The sequence below is a fragment of the Python bivittatus genome, unplaced genomic scaffold (genome assembly GCF_059951505.1).
Source record: "Python bivittatus isolate LINGU-HERP-01145 unplaced genomic scaffold, Pbiv_v1 ctg000980_np1212, whole genome shotgun sequence".
Taxonomy (NCBI): Eukaryota; Metazoa; Chordata; class Lepidosauria; order Squamata; family Pythonidae; genus Python; species Python bivittatus.
This window is the reverse complement of record NW_028277125.1, coordinates 41,388,843-41,403,893: the sequence shown is the minus strand read 5'-3', so window position 1 is coordinate 41,403,893 and position 15,051 is coordinate 41,388,843. Positions and strand designations below refer to the sequence as shown.

Genomic DNA, 15,051 nt, shown 5'->3' with positions numbered 1-15,051 from the left:
TGATAAGTCATCTTTTTCTTCAAAAAGCTACCGGTTGAACTTTGGACTTACTGAGAGCAAATATATCACATTTTAGAAGAGAAAGAACACATTAAACATTTAATATGCTTATGGGTTTTAAGAATCTTCTGAAGCCATGTAATCTGTGTCTTCCATAAATGCATAGTCATTCATTTAATGCTCATCACAGAATGAATGCATATGAGTAACAATTCTTGTAAGTCATATGAAATTATTATTATTATTATTATTATTAAAAACGGAACCATCTGGCAGTCATTAGTATGCTTAGAATCACAATAGAAATATGTGGATTCATTGAAATCCCCGCAACCTGTTTTGCTGTCTGTTGGCGTTCTGCTGGGCTGATGCTCAGAATTAGGCATCCACTTATAAGAACAATGAAGACAGAGAGAAAAGGAATATGCTGTTTATTAAGAATGACTATGAATTTAAACACAACCTGTTTTAAGACTTAACAGCTTAGAACTACCACAGATATTAGTGATAAGATAAAATAAGTACAATATATGCCATTTATCTTTCTTTGAGTACAGTAGGAGGGTGCTACACACAGGAAAATAAGGGATGGAAAAGATGGGAAGATAATCCAAACAAGGTGTCGGTTCTATAAAAGAATTTAGAGTTATATGAGTACTGGAAAAAAGTATAGCCTACAGTAAGGTTTAAGAGCAAATCTTAACTATTGGGAATGCAATACTGGTGGCAGAAAAAGCCATATCTTGGCTATAAGTGCATGCCAAATAAAAATACTAGTCACACTTTGGGGCGGGGGGGTGCCTTCCAGTCAGTGTTGTCTCCTAGCGACTGCCTGGACAGGCCCCTGCAGTTTTCTTGGCAAGGTTTTTCAGAAGCAGTTTGCTACTGCCTCCTTCCTGGGCTGAGAATGAGTGATTGACCCAAGGTCACTCAGCTGGCTTTGTGCCTAAGGTGGGACTAGGACATGGTGTCCCAGTTTCTAGCCTGGTGCCTTTAACCACTACACCAAATTGGCTCTTCAGTACACTACCCGCCTGTAATCATTAAAGAATATGATGTGAGGAGGATCAGCTGGCATATGTTCTCCAACCCTTTTCCACTTAACAACCTCTACAAAGTAATTGGAAATTCATCAGCAATGTATAATTGTACTATAGGTGGATGAAACATGCTGTTCAATGATTTAAGTGATCAGGGGCCCTGACAGAAAGTTCCTGGTTCCCCAATCTATATCCAGATTTATTTGCAATTGTCTTTAGTTTTGTAGATGCTGCTTTATGGTTTGGTTATAAAATGCCTAAAGGATCTTTCTCCTTTGCTAAAATGTCCTTGAAGATTGCAAAGCCATTGTAATCATTTTCAGAACAGCACTTTCCTAACAGGAATCTAGGGAGCAGCTAGATTCTAATATGTGAGAGATAAATAGGGCTTTTAAAATAAAAGGGTGGTGCAAAGAGGAATAGGATGCAAAAAAAAGGGGGGGGGTGTCTTCTAGGGATTGGAAAAGAAACCTGTTGCTTTCTGCAGTCATTTGTAGTTTACAGTTCTAATAATTAAAATGAAGAAATGTGTGTTCATTCACAGGGTCTCATCTGTTCAGTTGTAGTAATGCTCAAAAGCTTCAAAATGTTAGGGCTCACATGCCATGACTATGACTGACTCTGATCCAGTCCTGACTATATTTGGGAGTATGACTTGAGGAATGCAAAACATTCCTTTCTTGAGATCTCTCCCCTCACCATTTGCTTAAATTAAGTAAAGGATGATGTTCTGTAGGCCTATTTTCCATGTTGGAAGAGGCGCTTGTTCTTGTAGCTCAGACACATGCACCTGATTGGCTTGAGGCTGCACCGGGCTTCGTGGGGCATGTTGGTGGCTGAATTCCAAAAGCAGGAGGGGCCGTGGGCGTCTGGGGGAGCAAGTGGCCAAACCTCCCTGACAATGGCATCATGCAAACGCCACAACTGATGTGCATCAGATGCCAGAATGCAAGTACATAAGGGTGGCATTTGAGTGATGTCATCCTGCACATGTCATTCTGGCATCCTTGTGGCTTGCTGCTGGCACTACTATTCTGACCTGAAGTTAAGAATTCTTACACCTCTGAGGCAGAAATGCCTACCCTTAGGCATACTGCTTCAAGAGTAATCATGTGAACCATAATTTATTAAAGTTTAATTAAGGTAATGGAATAGAATTAAATGATTGTCTAACCCTTTCTTTCACCTGGCCTGCCCACTTTATGGAATGCAATCCACCGCACACCGTTCAAAAACTGAGTGCAGCTCTGTGGCTGTTGCTCCCTCCAAAGTCAGCATGTCTCTCAATACTACTCACCAGAGACCAAGTGACTGGGGAAGAGCCATAGCCATGGACATCCAAGGGTGGGGGTGGGGGCAATATCCCTTTGGTACTTACATGTGATCTCTATGGGAGGGGTTTCAAGAGTTTTGGCATTCCTGTTGTGGAAGTTCCTAGTAGGAAGCATTGGGGTGCACTGTCTCTGTTTCAGCTAACCAGTGCATTCCCTTTGGAAAATTATAATGCAATTTAGAATCTGAAGCCTATGCCTTGTATAATCTTTAGGAGATAATCTTTAGGAGATACAAATATTCTGCTCCATGGGGGAGGGGAGGTTGACCTGGGGATGTTCTTTGATTTCCCCCTGCCCCCATCAAAGAATTGCAGGAAAGCATAGTTATGATGTGGTTGTTGAAACACTTTGGGGGAGTGTGAAGGAAACAAATGTGTTAACAGCTGCAAAATATTTGCAGACCTATTTTCCATGTTTTGGGAACAAATCTGTCCAGGTTGGTGGACAGATTTGTTCCCAAAACATGGAAAATAGGTCTGCAAACATTTTGCAGCTGTTAACACACTTGTTTCCTATTAAATTCTGCACTGCGGAATGACCATGTTCTGCCACCAAAATTTGCCAGCACAATCTGGGGGTGGAGATGGAGACCCCAAATAGGGCAGTGTGCTTACCTGAACATTGCCTGCAATTCTTACTTTCAAAAGATATCATACCATTTTAATATTTTTTAAAGGTTTTGTTTGACTCTATTTCACTGGCTGCTTTAGATCCCTTTTTGCTCCTTGGATTGTTGCAATCACTGAGTTAGGTCATTATTTAGATGTACGGAAATGAATTGACAGAAGCAGATTCTGCATCCACCATTCTGAAAATATTCCTGGCAGACAACTAACCAGGTCAGTTAAAAACTTGCTGCTGCACAACTTGTGGCTTTTTTTTTTGCCAACACAAAAACACTATCCGAGATTAACAGTAACCAAACATGGCAAGTTGTGCAGCTGTAGGTTTTTCATCTGTTTGGTTATTTTATGATTCAAATGTATTTTGGGAATCCAAGAGAATGGTTTAATTCAATAACCAAATTATGCACGTTTGTATGAACACAAGTTGAATGTTTAGCTCTTCCTTTTCCCCATAGCCTACTGCACAACACAATGGCATTGGTGGAGGTGGGGGAGGCTTCAAGGGAGTTGAATGATGAAAGCAGAGTTGTAGGATCACTCTGCAAGCCCCACCCCTTTTTTTACACATAACCTGATCTTGCTCACACATATGGAAGAGGTGGAGCTTGTGGCGTGACACTGTGATGCTATTTTTGTCAATACCTGTAAAGTATTTTGCAAGAGTTGAAGAACCACCTTGGGAAGGAGGTGCTGAGGCATGTTTCTACCTATCCAGTTGCTTATGCTTACATCTGGATCAGATGCTGAGGTACAGATTTCTAGAACAGTTCTGTTTCTGCCCAAAGAAAATGGCAACTTAATTGGTTACTGGAGTTAAGAGTAGCAATAGGATACCGGCCTGCAATGTGATCTGGCTAACCAAGTTGTTAAATATTACCAAATGCACAAAAATTATATTTTAGACCAGTGTTGTCCAAACTTGGCCACTTTAAGATGAGTGGACTTCAACTTCCAGAATTCCCCAGCCAGCATGGCTGGCTGGGGAATTCTGGGAGTTGAAGTCCACTCATCTTAAAGTGGCCAAGTTTGGACAACACTGTTTTAGACTGATCAGTTTTCACTGCAGGGTTTACAAAAAGCCTTCAGAATGACTTACACTTTCAATTACTTCCGTTATCCATGAAATATAATTGGATACTAGAGTATAAGCTCCATATTTTCCCACTTCAGCACAACCTTCCCCCCAGCTGACAATCCCCAAGAGATACCAAGTATGGTGATAAGATACAGCAAATGGTCCACCACTGTCTCCTTTGCAAGCATCCTGCCCTTCTGCATCATAACCTGCACAAAACATGTTGTCCGTAAGGAGCCTCTTGGTCGACTGCCGACAGGTCTCCATACTCACAATGGGCAATCTCACTTTCATGAGAAAGCGAGTCAACCTGCCCTTAGCATACGTTGCACCCCATCCGCTAACTGTTCCACGGGCTACGTTTTCAATCAGCAAAGTAGCTAGGTTAGGGCGAGGAAGGCAGATAGGAAGTACATTCTGGCTAAAAACCACATCACTAGTCAGTTGGATCAAAGCAATGTCATTGTTGTAGTTCTCCGAGTTATACTGAGGATGTCTCCAGTAGTTCCGCACTCGCACTTTTTGCTCATCTCGTTCTCGCTGATGTTTGTCAAAGTCTCCTGAGAAGCAAATGGAAGTGTAAAAACAAACAAAAACCGAGCAGGTGCTGACAGTGAAAAACTAGGAAAGTTGAATTAAGAATAGCCTTAGTTTCAACTAGAAATAGTCCCATTCAGTGATTGAAATATTGATTCTGTAAATGAAAAATGCTTCTAAGGTATGCAGATTTTTTCTTAGACATTTCAAAAACAAGGGAGCTTCCAGATGAAGGTGTTATTGCGCAACTGTCCCGCCTTGTTTACAGAACTCTATGGGAAATTGAAATGACATCATCTTCTATTGGTAACACTCTCATTGTTCTCCCACTGGTGCTTCCAGCTTTTTTACTAATTTAAAAAAAAGGGGAGAATAGCTATATACTACCATTGGACTAATAGTTCTAGGAGTTGTCCTAGAACAAGCCAGGTGATTTCTCTGTAATAATAATAATTTATTAAATTTATATGCTGCCTGCCTGCCAACGACTCTGGGTGGTTTACAGTTGTTAAAGCATTTAAAAACAAAAGAACAATACAAAAAACACAAAAACAGTGGAAGATAAAAGAACAACAATGACAAAGAAAATAAACCCAGAGGGGAACAGAAAGAAAGAAAAAGGCATCAGTGTTCCTCTCCAAAGGCCTGGACAAACCAGGTAATCTGTTATCAGGTACATCTCCAAACTGCTCTCAGGCTGGTAAATAATCAGAGTAAAGGATCATTTTATAAAATTGGCTAAGGTGTATAGCGTTTCTCAACCTCACCAACTTTAAGATATGTCAGCTTGCTGGCTGGGGAATTCTGGGAGTTGAAGTCTACACATCTTAAAGTTGTTGAGGCTGAGTAACACTGAGGTATATGTTTGCTCACCTCTATGATTTCAAAGGCTAGAAATACATTTATTTTTTAAAATAGGAATGCGGTACCAGGACAGGAGAGCCCGCTGCCTCTTCTAGAATACATTGTGGGCCAAAAACAAGCATTACAAGACTGTAATCGTATTTGTGTCTGTCTACAACTTACCCACTGTAACTTGATGTGGGACAACGGTATCAAGGCAGTGTGCTGCAGTAAGTACCCACTGACTACTGATCAAGCTGCCCCCACAAAAACCGTAACCTCTGTTATTCTGAATCAGTACCTAGGAAGAAAAAGGATCATCTGTTATTTCCTAACCCAACGGCATATCTGTATTAATTTTCTACACTCTCAATTCAATTATTTAGCATTGAATCAGAAGCAGATGATCGTCATACACAAAAATACAGTGATGTGAAGCAACACATTTCTTCATATGCCCACAACAATACTGCAAGCCTCCTTATTCCAATATTTATACAACAGGACAGCATCCACAGCTAGTTGCCCTCCCTTGGGAGGCAAAGGGGTCATTTAAAGCCGGGTCTTGACAACTATTGAGAGGTCCTGTTTGCACTGTACTTGTTGAAAAGAGGTTCATGACCTGAGCTGAGGCTCCAGGGCTGCGTGCAGCTCTCCACAGCCTTAAATAGGCCCAGATCTCTGCAAAAGATGCTACTTAAAGTAATGTCTTGAATGTGATAGGAGATAATTATGAACTACACTGATATGATTTGCATTTCCTTTCATTTGATTTCAAGTTAAATTAAATTTGATTTTTCTGACTTCTGTGTTCTGTCTCTGTTTGCTCTTTGGAATTCATCTCCTAGATTGCCACTCAGAAATACACTTTACCCTTCCATTAAAAAAGATTGCACACTCCTGGTTCATAAAGGAACCGGCCCTGCAATTCTAACAAAGTAATATGAGGCTATTTTATCAAAGTCTTCAGGTATAATAGTATTACCTGCCAAGGACATGCTCCTGGGCGGCAGAAAGACCCTCCAATTATTCTGGGATCTTCTTCATCTGTGTAGTTGATGTTTTGCCATATGTGTAAATCCTCTTCTGTGAAATTTCCCTTTAGCTCTTCCATGTCATCATCTTCAGTTTCTCCTGTGAGGTTCAACAATCCTGAGGAAGCCCAACTTAGCGTCTGATTCCAGTTGGTCCTGTTCTCCTGAGCATTCATTTCACTTTGTTTGGTTTCCTCATAAGAACGTGTGGATTGCTTAACCAGTCCACAGGGAAAGCGCTCTAAAAGCAGGGAAATTAAACCTCTGAGTATAAGGAAGGTTGTTTATATTTTCAATATCTTAAACATTAGTATAGGGTTTCTCAACCTTGGCAACTTTCAGATGGGTGGACTTGAACTCCCAGAATTCCTCACCCAGCAAAGGGGGAATTTAGATCCTAAACCCACCCTTTTAAACCAGTAAGATGAGTCATTACCTGAGGGGGTGCAACTCTTCCCATCTTCATTTAGCGTATATCCTACTGCACAGGAGCAGATCACATGAAACGAATGTTCAGTATCTTGGCAATATTGCCAACACCCCCCATTTTTGTACCAGCATTCAAATTTCTCTGCATTGGAAAGATAAAGGCGGGGAGGGGGGAGTTCCTTGAGTCATTACTACATACTTTCTCCAACAGACAGTGCCCCTATAATAACCATTGCAAGCTATCAGTGGTGGGAACACAAATCACAATTCAACATTTTTAAAATTAGTAGAGGGACCTTCTTCAAGTTATACTTGTACCCATGTGTGTGCCTTTGAGTCAGTCCATGCAGTTTTCTTGGCAACATTTTTCAGCAGTGGTTTACCATTGCTGTCTTCCTAGGGATGAGAAAAAGTGACTGGCCCACAGTCACCTAGCCAGCTTCATACCTAAGGCAGGGCTAGAACAAACACCTCCTGGTTTCTAGCCCAGTACCTTTAACTATTAGACCAAACTGGCTCTCCAGGTTCTACTGGATTGCCAGTTTATGGCTCGTTTAGTGTTATGACTTACTCCCTAAGGAGAAAAGTTGGAATCTCACACCTTCTCTCCCAGAACCCCTTTGTTCCCAGCTTCACCACCTGTCTTGACCCAGCAGCTTGGTTGCTACCACCGCTTGCTTTCTAGGGTATGCCTCTACCTGATCTCTTCTTCAATCCCAACATGTAAGAGATAGAAGTCCCATAGCCATCTTACTAGCAAGTAGAAGGGGGAAATGTATATATAAAAAGGAAATACAATTGACAGCACCAACTGTGATATGTAGCTGGGGAATTCAGCCTGTCCTCCTTTGTGTGGAGATAATCACACAATAAATAAATAAAAGCAAACTTTATTATTTTTTTTAAAAAGAATGTTATAATTCCTTTTCACTTTAAGCAGTTACATGCAATACAGTTAATGGTAGAGGAAATAAAAATATTGGGCTGGTTAAATCACAGCACTTTAAAAGAACCTTCAGCAGAAAAATATAAAGGTAAAGATAAGACTTTGAAAACACACAAGGGCTGAGCTTGTTCAGAGACAATAAATATCAGAGGCAATAAACTGGACTCAAACACACACAACAGGAAATTAAACTCAGTGTAGCTCTTAACAAACTTTTTCCTATTCCTTTAGAGCAGTGTTTCTCAATCTTGGCAAGTTTAAGATGTGTGGACTTCAACTCCCAGAATTCCCCAGCCAGCCATGGTGTCTTAAAGTTGTCAAGGTTGAGAAACACTACTTTAGAGGATAGACAATTCTTGGAACAGTTTTTCCTCTGTGCCAATCTGTTACCTAGAAACTCCTCCTTCCTGCAAATTCCTGCTGTAACTTGAGGTTGGAGGAGATTTTTATCTCTCTTTTGCCCCACCTTGGCACACTGCTTCTTGTTCGTCTCTCTTCCGCTAGAGAACTGCCTGCACAAAATAACAAAAACATTTCCTCTTGGAGACGGAGGGGACTGTGGGGATCTCTCTTTTGCTGTGTGCTAAAGTAAGCATTTCTGCTCAGGATGACCCTGCCTGAGACAAGGGGATGTACTATATATTAATTCTCTGGGAAGCAACTGTAAATCTTGTGGATGCTAAGTGGCATTATGACAGCATATCTTTGAACAAGAGTCCAATATTATCCAGGTCCAGATAGAGACAAGGTGATCCATTTGGAGCTCTCCTTCTGGTGGATGTAGTTGTGTGCAGTAATTCACATCCAACATAGGGGGTACAGGAAAAAACACACACATTGCCTTTACAGGTACTCTCCAGTTTAAGAATGAATTCCATTCCCAAGGTCTGTCCTTAAGTAGAATTTGTCTGTAAGCTGGAACAGTATTATTGTATAATACTGTATATGTAGTAAAATGGAGGAGGCTACTGTGGGGGACAGATGTTTGTCATCAACATTGACCAGAACTTTTACTCTGTCAGAATGATACTAAAATTGATGATGGGATGGGTCTTCTCTTTGTAGAGCTTTCAATAGTCAGAGTGGGACCTCTGAAATTGGTCCTTTTCCCTGATAACACCTGCTGCATCTTATGTTTGAAGCAAAAGTCCTTTAGGATCAATTTGACAAATCTGGAACCAGGCTATTATTTTGGTTCTCTGATCCCAACTACATAACTGCTTTTCCTGACACGTGCCCTCCAAATTGCCACTTTATTCCCCTCACCAGTATGACTTTTGGCCAGCAAGATCTCACCAGGTTGGGAAAACTGCCATGAAATGTAGTATATTCCTGCAACAAACAAGATAACGAAAACTATCTGTATATGAGCAGGTAGGCTAATGTTATTCCACACTCACCTATTTCACACAGATTTCCTCCATACCTCGGGGGACAAGTACAGGAATATGTATAGCGTCTGACCTTGCATATGCCACCATTTTTACATGTATTTTCTTTACAGAGGTTGGAATCTGGAAAAAGAGAGATTGATGATACATATCAAAGCCAGATATGTATGTATGGTGATTTATTTATTAATTAAAATATTTTCTAACCCACTTCAATTTCCAATAACACACTACATAATCTAAAATATTAAAATTATAAACAACAACAAAAATAATGTCAATAAAATAAGGTATGAAAATAGATATATGGGCAATGGGGGAAGTCTGTAACAGTTCATTATACGAACAATACATTAAAATAATTCCATCATGTACCCAAACTTCTTGCCAGAGCAAAAAATCTTCAGTAGGAAAGTCAAGATTTATGGGGCCAAAGTTAGCATAGGTGTTTGTAGGCCTTAAGTTTTAATGAACAATTATTTGTGCAGAGTACACAGAAAATGAACAAAATTTCTACCTTTGTAATCGAACCAAAACTCCATCTGTAAAATAATGAAAAAAATAAAAATAGATGTGACCAGGCCAAACCACTGTTACAGATTAACTTAAACAATTCAGTTTAAATATTTAATTCAGATAGGTATGATTTAAAATCAAGCTGGTTCTGTAGAAGAGTTCTGCACAGAAGGCGGATCTGGCTGTCTGGGTGATTTGCATAGAGTATAAGGATTCCAAGCATAAATATAAATATTTTATTATTGACAAATACAAATATATACAATACCCACTTCTGAATTATTCTAACCTTCACACACACATGAGTATAAAGATCTCTAAAAGCTCTAAAAGGCCTGGATTTTTTCTTGAGGTTGAAAGATCCCTTGTCAGTTTGTTAAGGGAAGGGCTCGTCGTAATTCAAACAGCAGTTTGCTCCAAAGTAAGACTCTACACAATTTATTAATGCTGCTAAATGTGTCTGTATCTGCAGGAGGTGTCTGGTTGAAATGATTCACCTTCAGCCTCAGTTATGTCACTGAGACTAAAAAGCAAGTGTATTCAAGCATGGCAAGATTAGTCTGAGCACTGTTCAGATTTGGCATTTGAAGCAAACTGCTGAGTGTAGAATTTTTTCTTAGATTAAGCCGTCTGAACCAGTCTTCTATTAAAAAAATAATACAGCTTCCACAACCTTGAAGCTAACCCAGACTGATGTGGATTATTACACTCCATTGTGTTAATGCTTTGTCTTATCATTTCCTCCTTACATAGCACAGCTGACCTGTTCAAAGAGGATTTGGGCTATAGGAATAAAAGGTCAAAATTCCCACACTTCTTTAGTGAGACATCCTGTAAGACCTGTAGGAGGCGGAGGACAAATGACAGGAAACCATGATTTCAGTATGTGTATGAAGGTATGTATATAGCTCCAATTTAGGTATGTGAGGATTTGTCAGCTGACTCTTTGAAGAAATAGAAATGTTTATTCCAGCCACTGAAAGCCAGAAGATTGCTGGTTCTTGTATGTTTAATTAATTATTATATTTATTGATTTTAATGTTGTACCAAATTATTGTGAATTTTAAATGTTTTAACAATAACTATAGGAATATCTGAGAGCCAATTTGGTGTAGTGGTTAAGGCAAAGGCTGGAAACTGGGAAACTGTGAGTTCTAGTCCCCTCTTATCCCAAAGCCAGCTGGATGACTTTGGGCCAGTTGCTCTCTCTCAGCCCTAGGAAGCAGGTCATGGCAAACCACTTCCGAAAAAAATTTGCTAAGACACCTGCACGGACTTCTCCAGGCAGTCACCAGGAGTCAACACTGACTTGAAGGCACAAATAACAACAACAACAAAACATTCCTATTTTGAGGAATCAGCAGTTTCTATGAGATATCTGGGTAGATGCATTTTCCTTTCACAGTTGCAACAATTAGTTGGATGTGCCTCTAATTCCATTGCTCACCGTTTTCTCCTTTGACTTGAAAATCTCTTTTGCTTCCTCAAACGAACACTGTTCCTCTCTGCATTCTCTTTCCAAATTTCCTGGGAGAATCTCCTCCAAGAAGGTATTAGCACGTTTCTGAACTCTCAGAACCTGGTTTGCCTCCTCTTTTTTCATAAATACTGTCGACGAAGAGTAAGATATCACTATGAATCCAGTTTCTTCCATTCAGAGTGAAATATATATTTATATTCCCACTGAACACATTGGTTATACAGAATTCTATAGGGCTAAAATGTGTGAAGAAGACATTTGGTCATTTTTCCTGTGCTTGATATGAAAAAAATGATCCATAAAGGAAATATATTTAAAAACATGTAATTGAGTTTCATCTCCAAAATTCGTATCGGAGCAACACTTATGAAGTTAAAATGGGTAGCATTGTTCTTGAACTAACAATCAGAAACATATAGGATTAAATATAACTATGGTTGTTAATATGAGGTCCATATTGTGATTATTAGTAATGAATAATAGGTACCTGATAACGAATGTGAAAAGATGATGAAGCAGCAGATTAATAAAGTCAAGATTGGCCCCAAAGAAGTTCTAGCCATTGTATATCCAAAGTGAATAGCAGAACGTACTGATTTGTAGATAGTCACCTACACATAGGAAACAAGACTAAACAAGGTATTCCTCAAGCACCTGAGATGAGAAAGAGAGAACTAGAGAGTTAGAATTATGTGTATGTGAAAAACAAAGATGGGGAATAGGAGAAAAGGATACAAAACTAGACATAAAGGGAATAGGAAGCAATTTTTTTTTTTTTTTGGTGTCCATTAATATATTTGGATATCTTCTAAAACCAGAAATTAGATTTACTGGAATAATAACTCAGGTACTCTGCTCTTACAGCAAAATTAACATGTTGAGGAAGATGGAAGTGTCTGTTTTAGTGATCTGATGCACTAGCAATGGCTATATACCATGTGTACAAGTGAGAAAATGTCTGAAGAAAAGAATAGTAGTGCAAGGAAACAGGGACCACTTCCTTTTAATCTCCTGTTAAAACTGAAGCCTGTAGGAGGCGTCCTATGGGAACATATTGCATTTCATTTTTTCTAACAGCTGTTGATTATGCTCATTTCATCAAATAACTATTGGCATCCAACAACAGAAACTTTGTTGCACAGGAAAGAAAGTACATATTAAGAGGAAGAAATAAACAAGAAAAAATACCAGGCAATTCTAAAGGAAACAGTCTCTCGTTTTTTTGTAGCAAATTAGGAACGTTGTGCTTACCTGATTAGGAAGGCCAAAGTGCTATTTAGATCAGCTACCAAAGAAAGCTATTGGGAATTACATGTTGATGATTAAACTATTGCAAATATTGACTTGGAAGTTTGGGTCTCAGGATGCTATGGCAGGAAAACACTGCAGCCCAAAAATTTTAAAGTTAATCGGATTCTGAAAATGCTATTCCTCACCCATGGCCTCTTCTTTTATAACCTTCACATTTTAAGGGAATTTGGGGGGGGGGTGCTTTGCCTATGTTTTATTTATCACTACACAACTAATTTTTTGGAAGACATTGGAACTTTCCCACAAAACCTTTTATCTCACTGAGATGTACTTTTATCCCATTGAGCTATAGTTATTCATTTATTTTGATAATATTCTGCTTTTAGCACATGCCAATACTTTGAATTAAAAGTCCTCCTCAACAAGTTTAATAGCTGGTAGATAATTCATATACATATCTATATCAGTATGTGTATCGGCATGTATCAGAGCTTTAGGGGAGGAGAACTGCCTCAAGTCACAAACATGGAAAGGACTCCATCTAAAATATTTGAAATAAGATGGATCAATAATGTTTACTCCTAAAAAATGTAATTTAAATATAATCTTCCCAAATATTCAAATATTATAAGTTCACTTGGTCATTGACATCAACAGAACAAAACAAAATGGAAAATTACTCTGACATAAGAGCCTATTGAAAAGTGAGGCATGGGCTTGACAGAACATGGATCTGAATCCTAAAATGGCCCAGAGCAAGACAACTAGCCACACGAGGAGCTACTTGTGATAGCAGTAGAGAACAGTAATGCCCCATACACCTTTAAGGTGATTGGATTACAAATATAAAGCTTTAACATGTGTTCCCCTGTTTGAGGGGCTTCCTTCTAGGAAGCAGATTTTGATGTGCAGTCTTATATCCAGGGAGGGCAACTTACAGCTCAGGAATGGGGAAGGGAAAGAGAATAGATGGCAGAATATGGAGGGTACATAAGTACGCTCATGTGAATACATGAAACTAATAGGGTAACAGTTCTAAATGAATAATGTAGGAGTTAATCCACACAGCCATGGGCTTCATCCCCACAAATTCTCTGCGGTACTTATGTGACAGTGCATGAGCATCTCCTTCCTTCTCCTTCTCCTTCTCCTTCTCCTTCTCCTTCTCCTTCTCCTTCTCCTTCTCCTTCTCCTTCTCCTTCTCCTTCTCCTTCTCCTTCTCCTCCCCTTCTTCCTTCCCTCCCCTTCCCCTTCTCCTTCTTTGTTTCTCATGCTGACCAGCGCTCCTTCCAGCAGAACAATGGGATAGAACAAAACAGTTCCAAACTCAACAACTACTCAAGGGAGTGGCAAAGTCTTCTCAGGACACCCAGTATGAGGAAGCTGTGGCTAGATATTATGGTGATTTGATGCCAGAAGGGAAGGGGAAATACAAAGGAACTGGGAGACTGGATGAGATGGAAGCTTCTGCTACCCACTCAGCACTCACTCTGCAGCTCCAGAGACAGGGGTGTCTGCAGGGGGCATAAAATGCAGTGAATGGAAATATCAGCAGATGTTGATTTATCCATTAACTTAAACTATATTTGTTTCATAAAGTAAATAGAAACTGGTGATCAGTCATTCTACATGTGCAATGACTGTTCAATCATTACTTCTAAATATATATAGGTTCTTTTGATACCGATATTATGTACTTCACAATGTTATAAGTGCTGTCACAAGGGCTGTTAAGGGGACAGAATCAATATTATTAGCTATTGCATTACTCTACATTTAAGAGCACTAGTTGGCATATTCTCAATAAACTAATTAAAAGTATAAATGTAATAATTGTTTTTAATTCAGGAGTGCCACAGACCATTCTAGTACATTCTTCTGCAACCTGGTGCCCTCCAGATGTATTGGGGCATAACTAATCTGTGCAGGCTGATTCAGCATATATCCTCCTGCTTATTTATTTGTTGTAAAAACAACAAAATTAAAACAACATGTGATCCAAATTGCAAAAACAAAATCAAAGCAGGAGAGAAAAATGATGAAAGCAAGAGACACATATGATTACTGAAAGGCTCTTAGAAAAAAGCCCCAGTGTAGGATGACAAGGAGCCCCTTCCTATATGATCTAGCAGGATAGGCCGAATCCGGCTGGAAGAGGTCATCCTGTAGTTACCCAAGTCATGGAGGGCTTTAAAGGTTAAGAGCGCCACTTTAAATTGTACTTGGAACTGAATAGTACAGGGGCTGCAAATAGGTGTACTGTAAGATGCTCCCAACTTCAGAAACCAGTTAAGACATGAGCCACTGCATTCTGTACTACTAATAATTTCTGAATAGTCTTTAAAGGCAGCCCCAAGTAAAGCACATTGCAATAGTCTGTATAGGTGGTGCTGACAGCATGAGGTCCTGATTGACAGTATTAAAGACTGCTGAGAGGTCTAAAAGGATAATAAGAAGTGCAGTACCCCTGTCCAGATCCTGATACATATCTTCCAGGAGAACAACTACTGCCTTCTCAATTACATGCATAGGCCTGAACTCAGACTGAA

At 39.5% G+C, this 15,051-nt stretch overlaps 1 protein-coding gene across 1 annotated transcript; it reads right to left on the bottom strand.

Moving 5' to 3' along the window:
• Positions 1–3,984: 3,984 nt before the first annotated feature.
• LOC103049058 (coagulation factor X-like) lies at positions 3,985–12,542 on the bottom strand. Its single transcript, XM_007421972.3, has 9 exons — positions 12,503–12,542; positions 11,739–11,905; positions 11,219–11,379; positions 9,773–9,797; positions 9,265–9,378; positions 6,926–7,060; positions 6,441–6,730; positions 5,639–5,756; positions 3,985–4,635 (listed from the first exon to the last, which is right to left on the bottom strand). Exons 2-9 carry the CDS (start codon positions 11,812–11,814, stop codon positions 4,070–4,072), a joined length of 1,485 nt encoding a protein of 494 aa, XP_007422034.2. The 5' UTR covers positions 11,815–11,905; positions 12,503–12,542; the 3' UTR covers positions 3,985–4,069.
• Between the last annotated feature and the right edge of the window lie 2,509 nt (positions 12,543–15,051).